This window comes from Syngnathoides biaculeatus, chromosome 3 (genome assembly GCF_019802595.1).
Source record: "Syngnathoides biaculeatus isolate LvHL_M chromosome 3, ASM1980259v1, whole genome shotgun sequence".
In the NCBI taxonomy this organism is placed as follows: Eukaryota; Metazoa; Chordata; class Actinopteri; order Syngnathiformes; family Syngnathidae; genus Syngnathoides; species Syngnathoides biaculeatus.
Window position 1 is genome coordinate 5200237 of NC_084642.1, and position 14827 is coordinate 5215063.

The following is a 14827-nucleotide window of genomic DNA, read 5'->3' on the forward strand; positions in this document are numbered from 1 at the left end:
ATACTGTACTGTGCATCCATAGAGCATAAGGTCGAGCTCAAGGACTTCGACGCCTTGCTATTTGGTGACCCCTAGTGGCGTTTTGAACTTACTTCAACCGTTTCTTGTGCTCAGTGTGACCCCAGAAGTTTAATGTCCTCGCGCCAAATACTTCCGGTAGGTCACAATACGCGCAGAAAAAATGGCGGACATGGACGAATTGTTCGGGAGTGATGGAGACAGTGATAATGAGCAACGAGGTATGGATACATTTTTTTTCTGCGGTGATCTGCTACTTTTATGACTTGTAAAATGTATAATGACGAGTTAGCTTTAACGAGGCTGAAAACAAGCAACGCAGGCTATGTTTGTTAGGCACTTCTGCTCTCTCGTTAACAACATGAGGATTGATTGGCTCCAGTTTGTTAACTAAAATAAAAAATAGTCTGATGTGATCCAACTTCCTAGCGATCACTCGGTATTAGTGTTAACTCGCATTCAGCACATACACATTTACACAGACACGAAAAAAAGTTTCGAGTTAAATTCATATCAGACGACCACAACAATCTAAAGAACGTTTAGCCACGATTTGAGTTCCTGGCACTGCATTTTGATATAATTTCTACTGAAATAACTTAGTCCTAGTTGTTGTTGTTGTTTTTTAATAAAACCATCTCTGTAAATATTTTCGGGTCTTTAATAGTGAATGAGGTACACGTTATTAAGGTTTGTTATGATATTTAACAATATATTTTTTTCAATTCATAGTCAAACTTTCATAACATCATTATAAATTGGCCTGCTTATCTGCAAGGACTCTGCTTTAAAACATAAATTACTGTGTGCCCCCATAGAGTAAATAGTAAAAATTTTAGATGGCGATCCAGTATTGGATATTAATCAATTGTTCCAGTGTGCCTAATCTTATGACTGATGCTCCACAGGGTCTGGTTCGGGCTCCGGTTCCGACTCCGAGCAAGAGAGACCGCGATCCGTCAGCAACGCCTCCGGCAGCGGCAGTGACAGTGAGCGAGAACAAGATGACGACGACGAAGAGGCAGGCCACGCAGGAGAGCAACCCAGTATGAATAAGGTAAAAAAGAAAAATTAATCTGCAAATTTAAAAGCACATTTAAAAAAAAAAAAGTATTCCCAGGAGCTGTTCGGGGACGATAGCGAGGAAGAGGAGCGCAGTCAGCACAGCGGCAGCGGACGCAGCGATAACCAGTCCGAGCGGTCGGGCAATCAGTCGGACGCCAGCGTGCACTCGGATCAGGCTGAGAACGAACACTCTGACACGGAGCAGCACAGCGGCTCGGAGCGTGGCCGCCGGGACGATGACGAGGAGGACGAGGAAGATGGAGGCCGGCGGTCAGATGGCGGAAGCCCGGCGGGCAGTGGGATGTCTGGCGGGGGTAGTCCTCACTCTGACAGGGGCAGTATCCGGACTGACAGAAGGTCAGTGGCTTATGGACTATTCTAGAAAGATTTGTGTTGTGCTTTCATTGTCATAAATCTTTTGCTGTTGTACCGAATGATGTGGGTTTATTTTATTTTATTATTGTTATTATTTTTTGGATCAAGTGTTCACAGCGATCTTGGAACACCTCGGTCGGGTGCGGGCACCCCTCACTCTGACGGAGAAGGGTCAGGCCGAGTGAACCATTCGGATGACGAGAAGTGGGAAGGCGGGGCTAAGAGCGACCAATCGGAGGACGAAGAGGAGAAACGGCAATACTCGGATGAAGAAAGGGACAACTCTGACGACGAAGGGCCCAGGAACAGAAAGTCGGGTTGGTACTCGTAATGCTCTGTCATTGGTGGGCTAATTAATGTTTCTACAAGGAAAGAACAAAACTGCAACAAACTCTAGGGACCGTAATTCACGGCCGACGGAGCGCACCTGGTTACAAGCCTCACTGTCACCAAGTACATTTGTAAAGGAAATACCATTTGGTATATACATACGCCGCAGCTGTGTAAAAGCTCCATGTGCCCACATTGAAATACGAGATATTTACAAAGAAAGACGGTACACAGAAAGAGTTTAACGCTAGTGCCACGCTAACAGAAGCCCCACAGGGTCGGCTAAAGTAAAACGTACCGGTAAATATCACTGGGACAAGCCAGTAACAGAGCAGCAACATGCTAGTGCAGCGCTAACAGGGCCGGTAAAAGTCACTTCCTCGGCACATATATTCCACCGGTCTCAGATCCCAAGAAATACCTGAGGAACATGGTCATCCAAAAATTATTTTTCATTTCTCAAGTCGTCGAAATGACAAAATCGCGATGGAGATGGCCAACAAGCTAAGGATATGAACCCGATTCCAAATGTAGCAAACAGTCCGACATCAAAAATTGTGAACACACTTGCTAAAATGGCTTGTGGAATACATAATCACTCTTATTTAATTGTACAGCCACAATTTTACGTTATCAATCATATCAACTGAGTATTGCTGTCCGATCAAGGGTCATCGCAGCTGGTCGGTATTGTAAAGTATAAATAAAAAAACACAACATGAATATAAATAATGAGATTTTCAAGTCTAATAAAGATGAATGTCACACACATAAACATGGGGTGTGCCTCCGACTCCATGTCTAGCTGGCGATTTACTCTGCGGTGAGTGGAGATTTTGCTTCTCTCCATGCTCCCTGCAAGTATTTTTATTTCATATTTGTATTTTTGACTATCTTTCCTGTTCAGTAAATGAAAATGCATCGGGGTCTGATACACACTTTTTTTTTGTTGTCGTTGTTGTTTTTACCCAGTTCACTTAAGTTGAAGCTCGCCAGTAACTGAAATTGACCGAGGGATGGCTTACAAAAAGTCACACAAACGAGAAGATGAATTGATCCCAGCCTTGCCTTGATTTACATGTTTTGTATTTTCCAGAATCTGCAAAGGGAAGCGATAGCGAAGATGATTTCATCCACAGGAGAAGCAAAGCGAAAGCCGCGTCCGACTCCGATTCTGACAGCGACGTGGGGGCAAATGATAGTAAGACACCCTGATGAGTGTCTACACGTTTTATTTTTACATTTTTTCAGATGTCAGGATTTGGAAGGTCCTTTGTTCTGCGCTACCTCGCAGACAAGAAGTCTGCAGCGGATGACCTGTTCGGCGAGGCTGATGACATCTCTTCTGACAGCGACGCAGAAAAGCCGCCAACTCCGGGACAGCCCATGGTATCCACCTGCACTTTTGCATTACTATCTGCTTCATTTTTCATGAGGATTCCCAAACTGTGTTCCCTCAGAGCCTCTGTCGCGCATCCTTTTTTTTTTTGTTGTTGTTGTTATCATGGCGCATTGAAGCCTGCAGAGTTTGATGAGCTTTTCTCTTTAGGATGCAGAAGACGGCCTGGAAGGGGAACAGCCAGAGGAGGAGCCTGTGCCCGAGACTCGCATCGAAGTGGAGATACCCAAAGTTAGCACTGACCTCGGCTCTGATCTTTACTTTGTTAAGCTGCCCAACTTCCTCTCCGTAGAGCCCAGGTCAGAGCCAATTAAACTTTATGAATTCGTGTGATGCTCGCAGGGAATTAAGATATGTTTGAATACAACGTGAATGTTTAAACCGAGTTCAATCGAATCCCCCCCTTTGCAGACCTTTCGACCCACAGTACTACGAGGATGAATTTGAAGACGAGGAAATGCTGGATGAAGAAGGACGCACCAGGCTCAAACTGAAGGTGTGTGCACTTCTCTTTTTGTCTACTTTATAGCGGAAACTTTTTGGGTAATAAGCCCATTTGTAATTACCTATGTTTCTTACATTTATCACACTTAATGTTTCACATCATCACAGCCGATTTTAATATCTCACAAAGAGAGATCTAGTAAATATAAAATGCAGTTTGTGAAGGAATAAAACAAATCTAAAACCTGTATGACGCGATTGCGAGTAATTTCCTTCTGAACTTAGTAAGTGGTTGTGCTACTCTTGGCAACAAAACTTAAATCAGGCTTTCGCAATGGTGAGGCGGAATGTTTGTTGCAGAATCGTTTTTAACTGGGTTATATTGGATGTTGCCCAAACGTGAACTACATTAAATGCAATAGCAAAGCATTGCAATAAGATTAAAGTTTGATTTGACCACTCAAGAACCTTGATTTTGGTTAATTTGATCACTTCGGGTGTGGGCTTGCCGGTATGTTTTGTATTATCCTGTTTAAACCAAGAATGATTGAGCTTGGTGGTACAAACTGTTGGCCGGATGGTTGCCTGCAGGTTTTTCTGGTAGACAGCTGAAATCATTGCTCCATTCATCACAGAAGGACATCCAGGCCCCGGAGGAATAAAGCAGCCCCAGTCCCAAACTGTGTTTGACAATAGTCATCATGTTTTTATCAAATGCCCGCGTCAACTAATGCATTGCAGAATTCAAGATTAAATCAGAATTAGGCACTTTATCATGTCGCGGAAATCCAGCCTATTTGATGTCCTTTATAAGCATCTACAGCATCCTTTCAATGCAAAAGCGTAATATGTTCATTGTAAAATAAGCTTTGATATTACACCAGACTCAATGGCGGGAAAGTTGCTTATCTGTGGCTGACGGTATCGTCGCCTTTGCCAGGTGGAGAACACCATTCGGTGGCGGGTCAAGCGAGATGAGGAAGGAAACGAAACCCGTGAAAGCAACGCACGCATCGTCAAATGGTCCGACGGGAGGTACGTCTTCAAGATCAACCCACATCTTTATCTGATTTCTTTCTTTACGGCAGGCCCTCAACTTTTTCCGCCCTTCTTTTTGCTCCAGCATGTCCCTCCACCTCGGCAATGAAGTGTTTGACGTTTACAAAGCTCCTCTCCAGGGAGACCACAACCACCTGTTTATCCGCCAGGGTACTGGGCTGCAGGGACAGGCTGTGTTCAAAACCAAGCTCACGTTCAGGTACTTGCATCCTCTTCTCTGGGTTATTAATCATAAATAAAGGCCTTGTTGGAGGCAGAAGCTTCAGCAAAGATCAGAAGTCTCAAGGAATACTGTGGGGTCCTCTGATCTGTTTTGCTCTAATAAGCCAGAAACTGAGTGTTATTCCAAGCAACAATAGTAGCCTCTATTCACACATAATTGGGAAATGTGCTCCAACTCCTTGAATTAGCTTGCGCAAGCGGCCCAGGTTTGCGTAATCCTCTTAGCTACCACTTGTCCACCTGGATGTTCTGTCCTCTCAGACTACATGGGACCAGTAGAATGCCTTTCAAAGCTGATTTCATACGCAACAGTGCTACACCCTGATCTACTCACATTGGACATCAACATTTGTTCTAATGGGGCACTCTGTTTTGATTCTTATCAATGCTGTAGTTCCCTTTTTTTTTTTTTTTAATAATTATAAAACCTTTAGCTTTGCTTCCACTGCACAAGAGTATTGTTGCTGCAAAAATTCATCCAACCCATCAACCAGGATTTGAACAAATTTTTCTTTGAAATTACCGTAATTCCTATCTTACAGAACACGCTTGGTTATAAGCCTCACCCTGTACATTTGTAAAGGAAATTAGTACATACATCGGCCGCAGCCGTGTAAAAGCCGCAAGTGCCCACATTGAAACCGAAATTGAAACACGAGAAATTTACAAAGAAAGATGGTACACAGAAAGAGTTTAACACTAGAGCGGCGCTAATGCTAAAGCTAGCACCAACGCTAGCGCCACGCCCTAAGCCTAACCCTAAGAAAGACAGTACAGTTTAACAGAGCTTAACGCTAGCTCAGCCGTGCTAACAGGACCAGTTAAAAAAAAAAAAAGATACAGGTAAAAATCACTGAGACACGCCAGTAACATGCTAGCGCAGCGCTAACAGGGCCAGACCGGTAAAAGTCACTTCCTCGGCACATATATTCCACCGGTCTCACGCTTACCTTTTCCATTCGAGTAGCCCCTTGCGGCCGTTAGGAAAAAAATGCACGAATTAGCCGCATAAACCACTGGGTTGAAAGCATGTGAAAAAAGTCCCGGTTCATAGGCTGGAAATTACGGTACATCCATCTATTTTCTGAGCCGCTTATCCTCACAAGGGACGCGGGAGTGCCGGAGCTGATCCCAGCTATCATCGGGCAGGAGGCGGGGTACAGCCTGAATTGGTTGCCATCCAATCGCAGGGCACATGGAGTCAGACGGACAGTCACACTCACAATCCCACCTAGGGGCAATTTAGAGTCTTCAATGAATGTTGCGTGTTTTTGGGATGTGGGAGGAAACCGGAGTGCCAATACAATGGCAATTCTGTTTAAATTGAGCTCATGTTAAAGATAATGGTTCCAGGTTTAAGCTTGTGTTGCCAATATAGCATATATTACCTAATGTGTAACTATTTATAGGCATTTCTGATTTTTCAAGCAAATATTTACTATAAAAAAGAGGAAATACAACATCGACAGCTTAATGGAAATTACCATTATTGTTATGGTGATATTAAGCATCAAACAAGTGCTCTTTTTTTTTTTTTTTAACACATGGCGCAGCAACACATGAAAAAATGAATGCAAAAATCTCACCGGCATCTTATGTCTCTTCTCTGTGGGAACGACTATGACTGGACTTTGGAGTTTGTGTAGCCCTCAGCGCTTCCCAGAATATTGCCGCCGTGGTAGTAGTTGAATGCGCGCAACTCTGAATTCTGGAGAGGAAACAAAACGTTTAAAAGGCGATCGCTTAAAAATTGAATATAGGGATGGAATGAACAATGAGCCATAATATAGCAGGGCTTCACTGGGATTTAGTCCAGCATCATTTTATATACACCGGCCATTTTTTCTCGGCAGGCCTCACTCCACCGACAGCGCCACCCACAGGAAGATGACCTTGTCCCTGGCCGACCGTTGTTCCAAGACGCAGAAAATCCGAATCCTCCCCATGGCCGGACGAGATCCAGAGTCGCATCGTAATGAAATGATCAAGGTAATACCGGCTGGCTCTGTTATGTTTATGTTTTGAGAAACCACTTACCAACACCAGAACAAGGAAAAAAAAAATAATAAAATAATCCAAATGGTCCTTTGTGTCTAGTACACACACACATAAGAGCTGCTTACATAAAGACACATCGTGGCAAGCTTACATAATAAATTTGATCTGTGGTCAGCGACACTGACATTATGTTAGCAAGACCGAGGCTGCTTACATCTGCGCTGTCAACCCAAACAAAAGCTGCTGACGGCACTCATCAGAACAAAGCGATCAAGCCAGTTTTCTCTTTGCCACGGCTTATGATATCGATAGACATAAATAACCACAATTTTTCCCTTTTTAAACCTTTTCAGCAAACAACAAATTCATCCATCCAACCATTTTCTTAGCCACTTATCCTCACAAGGGGCGCGGGGAGAACATGCAAAAGCCACACAGGTGGGGCCGGGATCGAACCCGGGTCCTCAGAACTGTGAGGCCAACGCTTTATCAGCCTGCCGCCGCATGAAATTCAACAAACGAGAAAAGTCCATCTTTCTCAATCCAACCTTTGCAGATTACCATCAACTAGATAACAGACGCTAGACCACAGGTGTAAAACTCAACGCCCAGGGGCCAGATCTGGCCTGCCGCATGATTTTATCTGGCCCATGTAGGCATTCATGTGTATCGACTTCCATGATTTTTTTGTTCAAATCTGTACCAAAATTTCAAATTGCCATATCATAAATGATAACGTTAAGCTATTACAAGCTTTTTTGTGTTACCAAACAACAATAGTTGGGAAAAACCCATTACTCTTGATTTCTGATTCCAAAACTAGTTCATAAATATCACGTGTAAATATGACGAGGCAGTTAAAGATTTTTATTGTGTCACAGCCATAACGGCCCTTTGAGGGAAACCGCAAGTACAATGTGGCCCGCGACAAAAATGAGTTTGACACCCCTGCTCTAGAAGAAGGGGGAAAGAAGGAATTTTAGAATATGCATTTACATTCCTAATTGATATTGTGATAGTACATTAAAGATGATGAAAGTGGTTCTGATGTTAGTCTTGCAATATACAAAGTGTGGTACTTTGGCTCACGTACCTTCCCCAGATGTGTGCTGCAGCAGAGTGGTTGGAAATGGCCTATGTTGTTAGACTATAATATCATGTAGTCGAGTGTATCACAATTCCACTTTTGGGCACTCAGGTCCCTGAGGGGCAGAAGATCGTTTTTTCATAACGATAGTGTCATAAATGAGAACAGATTCAACTGAGTTTCCAACCGGCGTCCCTCAACGTAGAAAGAGGAGGAGCGGCTGCGAGCGTCCATCCGCAGAGAGTCGCAGCAGAGGCGGATGAGGGAGAAACAGCACCAGAGAGGCCTGAGCAGCAGCTACCTGGAGCCCGATCGCTATGACGACGACGAAGAAGGGGAGGAGTCCATCAGCCTGGCAGCCATCAAGGGCAAATACAAAGGAGGAGGCGGGGGAGGCTTGAGAGGTGAGCACCCATCACTGTTATTGACTTCAGGATGTCATTTTTCGCACCGTTTTGTACTTTTGCTCTTTGTTACGTTGGAAAATTGCTTGCGTGGTCAAAATAGGCTCAATCTATGAGGGTAAATGCCCGAAAAGTAATTGCTGATTGAGGTGTTCATTGATTGACATATTTTGGGGGCTTATGGGACAGCAGCAACACAGAGGAACGTGACCCCAGGAGTATTAAAACGTCCAGGATGCGACAGATTGACAGAAGTGACCTTATTTTGAATATAAGTTTTATATATAAACCTAAACACCATGTGACACTGGCATTTAAAAAAAAAAATTCTCTCATCTGAAATAAACATACAGGTAAAATGTATTTTTCCCCCAATTACCATTTACTGACTCGACTTTCATCACATTTTGGTTGACTGCAAAAAAATCTTGCAGTTCAGCGTGATTTTCTTTTTCTTCTTAGTACGAATGCTATAGAACACAGGTGTCAAACTCAAAGCTTGGGGGCCACATCCGGCCCGCCGCGTGATTTTATGTGGCCCGCGGACGCAAATCATGTGTATCAACTTCCATGATTTTTTTTTTGGTTCAAATTGTATAAATGATAACGTTGAGATATTACAAGGAATTTTGTGTTACCAAACAACATTAGTTGCGAAAAACCCATTGCCCTTGATTTCATCTGGAATTATGATGAGGCGGTCAAGTTTTATATCGTTTCACAGCCATAACGGCCCTTTGAGGGAAGCCGCAAGTACAATGTTTTTTTTTTTTTTTTTTTGCTGTTTTGAAGACTGAAGAGTTATTTTTACTACTATACTCGGGTACATTTCTGTCCATTCTTTAATCCACTCCTTATATTCGTCTTTTTGATGTATACAAGTATTAGAACTTTCATACTTTCGCTACCTGTAGCCATAGCAGCCATGTTAGACATCTCTCTTTCTGTTCAAGAAGGTTTGTTTTATGAGGTCACCCACTGTTGTGGTCTGTCGAACTCAATTCAGAGGAACGAGCGAGGATCTACTCATCAGACAGCGACGAAGGCTCCGACGACGACAAAGCGCAGAGGCTGATCAAGGCCAAAAAGCTGGACAGTGACGAGGTGAGTGCCATATGGAAGTCTACAAACAGGTGGCAGTGTGCTGCCTTCCGCCGCCAAGGCTGAAAATCCAGCTTTTCCACTTAGAGAGAGAGAAAGGCCTGCATGAGTTTAAAAAAAAAAGAGGAAAAGTGACTTGTTTTCCACTTGAAAGAATCGGCAACTAGTACTTGAGAGGGTTTGAATCATTTATCATAGCTAATTGAACAATGAAAATGAAATAGAGGTGCGGGGATAAAATTGATTTTGGTCTTATTTGATATTATTTCATCTCTTTTGCCATGTGAAATGTATTTTTTTATTTTATTATTTTTGGCCTTTTTTTGTAATAAAAACCGTACATGCTGTAGGCCACAAACAAAAAACGTTTTGATCAGAGATCAGTAACACAGCGCCAACATGCTAGTGCAAAGCTAACGCTAGCGCAGTGCTTAAGCTAGCGCGGCGCTAACAGGGGCGGTTAAAAAAAAAACATACAGGTAAAAATCACTGCGACACGGGAGTAACACAGCAGCAACACACTAGCACAGCTCTAAAACTGGTTTAAAAAAAACAACTAAATCACTGAGACCCGGCAGCAACACGCTAGCGTGGCACTAACGCTAGCCTGGTGCTAGTGCAGCGTTAACACTAGCGCAGCGCTAACAGGGCCGGTTAAAAAAAAAAACATACCGGTAAAAATCACTTGAGACACAGCAGCAACACGGTAGCGCAGTGCTAACAGCGCCGGTAATTAAAAAAAAAAAATCTACCTAAATCACGGAGACGCAGCAGCAACATGCTAGCACAGCACTAATGCTAGCGTGGCAACAACAGGGCTGGTTGAAAAAGAAAAAAAACCTACTGGTAAAAATCACTGAGACACAGCAGTAACACAGAAGCAACACACTAGCACAGTGCTAATTCTAGCACAGCACTGACAGGGGCAGTTAAAAAAAACATGCCTGTAAAAGTCACTTCCTCGGCACATATATTCCACCGGTCTCACTTCTACCTTTTCCGCTTGAGTGCCCCCTTGCGGCCGTTAGAAAAAATGCACAAATTAGCCGCATCACCGCATAAACCGCAGGTTTGAAAGTGTGTGAAAAAAGTCACGGCCTATAGGCCGCAAATTACGGTACATTCTTTTTTATTTGATTTGATTATATTACACGAAACAGAACAAAAATATTATGTAGTGCTAATTTTCCTTATTAAAATACACATAACCTTTTTTTGTGGTGGTGGGGGGGGGCTGGAAAGGATGAATAGCTCTTGCATTCCATTGAGGGTGAAAAAGTTGATTTGAGTGTTATGACTGCTTTGTGTTATGAGTGCGGTCACGGAATGACACAAACGTGTATCTCAAAGCACAACTTTGTGTTGATCAAAAGCACATCAGGAAACGATTTTTCAGTTTTGGGGGAGGCCGCCTCATTTTCAGGTCTTGACTGTCTTTGTGTGTATTGCAGGAGGGTGAAGGGTCAGGCAAGCGGAAGGCAGAGGACGAGGAGGAGGTGACCACGAAGAAAGCCAAGAAATATGTGATCAGTGATGAAGAAGAGGAAGAGGAGGATGAAGAAGAGGCAGAGGAAGGGGAAGCGGAGGAAGTGGATGACGAGGAGGAAGAAGATGATGAATAATGTTTTTTTGATAATTATTATTATTTTTTGAATTCTTTCCCCGAACTATCAGACACACCTTGTTTTGTATATTTTTTAAGGAGAACTCCGTGTAGGTGTGTACAATCGCACGGATGCTTATTGACGTCGTGTACAGCTGAGGCGAGAAATAAAGAAACAATTGTCTTATGTAACTCAACATTCCCAAGGCCTTTTCTGACTTTTTTTTTTTTAAATATGATTCAAATGCGTGAGTCAGACAATAGCAAAGTTATGAAATTTAATCTATCTCTTTTTTTAATATAATAATAGAAGGGTACAAAGTGCATTGACTGCGCGTGAATGATATGATGAATGATTTAATAAAGGTGCCTTTGAGAGCTCCCGAATTCACCTGCCAAAAATGTAATTTAAATTCATTGGATTAAGTGGGGCGGCACAGTGAGCAGCTGGTAAGGCGTTGGCCTCACAGTTCTGAAAACCCAGGTTCGATCCCGGACCCGCCTGTGAGGAGTTTGCATGTTCTCCTCGTCTCTGTGTGGGTTTTCTCCAGGACTCCGTTTTCCTCCCACACCCCAAAAAATATGCAACATAAATTGGACACTCTAAATTGCCCCAAGGTGTGACTGTTTGTCTCGATGTGCCCTGCGATTGGTTGGCGACCAGTTCAGGGTGTACCCCGCCTCCTGCCCCTTGACAGCTGGGATAGGCTCCAGCACTCCCGTGACCCTTGTGAGGATAAGATGAATGGATGTATTAAGTGGAACTTGTGCTGTTAGAAATACATATTGGCTAAGCACCCCTCCCAGCCCCCCCCCCCCTTTTTTTTATGTACTACCCGCAGAATGTATATTGATAATGTTTTTGGCTTATGTTAGCATTCGTGAACACATTGTTAGCAACATGATTCTGTTAGCAAGCTGACTGTGTATAGAGTATTTGAAATTTCTCGAGGTTTTACAGTAATTAATATTTTGCTGCGACAGAGTGGACACTAATCCAAACATTTACTTTGCCACTTATCCTCACAAGGGTCACGGGGAGTGCTGGAGCCTATCCCAGCTGTCAAGGGGCAGGAGGCAGGGTATACCCTGAACTGGTTGCTAGCCGATCGCAGGGCACATAGAGACAAACAGCCGCACTCACAATCACACCTCGGGGCAATTTAGAGTGTGCAATTAATGTTGCATGTTTCTGGGATGTGGGAGGAAACCCACGCAGGGACGGGGAGAACATGCAGACTCCTCACAGGTGGGTCCGGGATCGAACCCTCGACCTCAGAACTGTGAGGCCAATGCTTTACCAGCTGCTCCACCATGCCGCCGAATGATATAATGAATGATTTAATAAAGGTGCCTTTGAGACCTCCCCAATTCAACTGCCAAAAATCTCATTTAAATTCATTGTATGAAGTGGAATTTATGCTGTTAGAAATACATATTGGCTAAGCAACCCTCCTCCCCATATTTTTTAATGTACTACATGCAGATGTATATTGACGTTTTGGCTTATGTTAGCATTCATGAGTACATTATGCCTCTTATCAAGCTGACTGTGTATAGAGTATTTGAAATTTGTCAACGTTTTTACAGTAATTAATATTTTGCTGCGACAGAGTTGACATTTTAAGCTTCATATCTGATTACCCATAAAACTGATAAAACACTCGTGTCATATAAGACCGCAGTTGCATTCTTTTGGTGACTGAGTACAGTACCATAACATATTGGTTATGGAATGATTAAAGGGAAACTTTTGTGAAAATTTGAGCACTTACAGACCGAATGCAGGACCTCCTAGAAAAATTTCATAGGCAAGCGCACGGGTTAATTTTTAACCGGTGACTGTGTCACAAATGTAGTAAACAGTTTTAATCCTTGGCGGGAATTAATGCAACAGGTTAATCTCTTTTTTCTATTTTACAATATATTATGTAATGTTCACAAACGAGATTCTTTTTTTTTTTTTTTTTTTTAAATTTAATAGGCCAGTGACGTCAGCGCTTCCGATGCTCTGACAGGCGAGAGGTTACATGAGGTCGTTCCCCGACCACAATGGAGCAAACGGTATGACGGGAATGCATGAATGCCAAAACTGCCGGTTGCCAATTCGAGTTCATCTGCCGCGCGGAAAACACGTAAGCACATATATTCGCTGAACACATGCATCGAAACAACGCGATGGGAGGAAGAAAAAAAAAAAAAAGGCCGACAGCCGTTGCTGAAATTACAAATGTGATGTAATCAAGCCCAAAATGTACAGAAAATGAAAATCAGGTGCTATTGCTATTTTGTGGTAGAATATTTACCGTGGTTTCCGACCTATAAACCGCAATTTTTTTTTTTAATGCTGTGGTTTATACGATGATGCAGATTTTTCTAACGGCCACAGGGGGCACTCGAGCAGAAAAGGTAAAAGTGAGATCGGTGGAAAATATGTGCCGAGGAAGTGACTTTTACCGGTATGTTATTATTATTATTTTTTTACCGCCCCTATTAGCGCTGGGCTAGCATTAGCGTTATGCTAGCGTGTTGCTGCTGTGTTACTGCCGTGTCTCAGTGATTTTTACCAGTACGTTTTTTTTTAAGCGGCCCTGTTGTCGCCGTGCTAGCATTAGCGCTGTGCTGGCGTGTTGCTGCCGCGTCTCAGTGATTTAGGTACGTTTTTTTTTTTTTTTTTTTTTAATCCGGCCCTGTTAGTTCTGTGCTACCATGTTGTTGTTATGTTAAGCTAAACTAAGGTATTAAAACTTTGAAAACTCTTTCTGTGTACTGTCTTTCTTTGTAAATATCTTGTGTTTTAATGTGGGCACTTGCGGCTTTTACACAGCTGCGGCGTATCTATGTACCAAATGGTATTTCCTTTACAAATGTACTGGGTGAGGCTTAAAATCAGGTGCGCTCTTGTAGGCCGGAAATTACGGTATATAATTACGTGTCCTTGAAATCTGGCCGTATCCTGGAGTCGGATGGCAGCCAGGCAAGGGTGAAGCTCGCCCCTTGCCAGTATTCAGCTGGCACAGACTCCGGAACAGAGGACGAGCACCTTGACGACCAAAACTGGTAAAACACAAACTATGTGATTAGGTAATTGGGTAGTTGCGTAAAATGACAACATTCTCTTTCCTGACAACCTGCTCTCTCTGTTCTGCACAAACACACACAACTTGGATGTGTGTAAGAAACCTTCTGGCTATTCACTTGCTTAATGTTACAAGATTTTATCTCCAAAAGAGGCTCTTGGATTTTCAGAAAATATTTTTAATAAAGCTGCCAGGGTAGGAAGTCTATAAAAATGGCTAATAGCTCAGGGCAAATTGTTGTCAAGAGTTTACAGAAACGTTTTCATCCAACCATCCATTTTCTTTGCTGCTTATCCTCACAAGGGTCGCGGGAAGTGCTGGAGCCTATCCCAGCTGTCAACCACCAAGAGGCGGGGTACACCCTGAACTGGTCGCCAGCCAATCGCAGGGCACATAGAGACAAACAGTCGCACTCACAATCACACCTAGGGGCAATTTAGAGTGTCCAATCAATGTTGCCTGTTTTTGAGATGTGAGTGGAAACCGGAGTGCCCGGAGAAAACCCACACAGGCACGGGGAGAACATGCAAACTCCACACAGGCGAGGTCGGGATCGAACCCGGTCCTCAGAACTGTGAGGCCAACGCTTTACCAGCTGACCCACCGTGTCGCCAGATTTTTCATTTTAAATCTGTATGTGTA

The 14827-nt window shown here is 43.3% G+C and overlaps 1 protein-coding gene across 2 annotated transcripts; it reads left to right on the forward strand.

Annotated features, from left to right (window-relative positions):
• The first annotated feature begins 103 nt into the window (after positions 1 to 103).
• Positions 104 to 11304, forward strand: leo1 (LEO1 homolog, Paf1/RNA polymerase II complex component). 2 transcript variants are annotated; one of them, XM_061813812.1, is made up of 14 exons: positions 104 to 239; positions 927 to 1075; positions 1130 to 1440; positions 1567 to 1775; positions 2885 to 2989; positions 3083 to 3177; positions 3338 to 3486; positions 3599 to 3683; positions 4572 to 4666; positions 4755 to 4889; positions 6766 to 6901; positions 8203 to 8401; positions 9408 to 9505; positions 10954 to 11304. In XM_061813812.1, exons 1-14 carry the CDS (start codon positions 182 to 184, stop codon positions 11122 to 11124), a joined length of 1995 nt encoding a protein of 664 aa, XP_061669796.1. In that variant the 5' UTR covers positions 104 to 181; the 3' UTR covers positions 11125 to 11304. The 2 variants fall into 2 exon arrangements, with proteins under 2 accessions (XP_061669796.1, XP_061669797.1); XM_061813813.1 differs by having other exon boundaries at positions 1139 to 1440.
• The last annotated feature ends 3523 nt before the right edge of the window (positions 11305 to 14827 follow it).

Bases quoted from the DNA above. Each gene is read 5' to 3' on its own strand.
- leo1 (XM_061813812.1), top strand. From the start codon at position 182: ATGGCGGACATGGACGAATTGTTCGGGAGTGATGGAGACAGTGATAAT. The intron at 240-926 runs GTATGGATACAT...GATGCTCCACAG, and splicing joins CAGTGATAATGAGCAACGAG to GGTCTGGTTCGGGCTCCGGT. The intron at 2,990-3,082 runs GTAAGACACCCT...GCTACCTCGCAG, and splicing joins CGACGTGGGGGCAAATGATA to ACAAGAAGTCTGCAGCGGAT.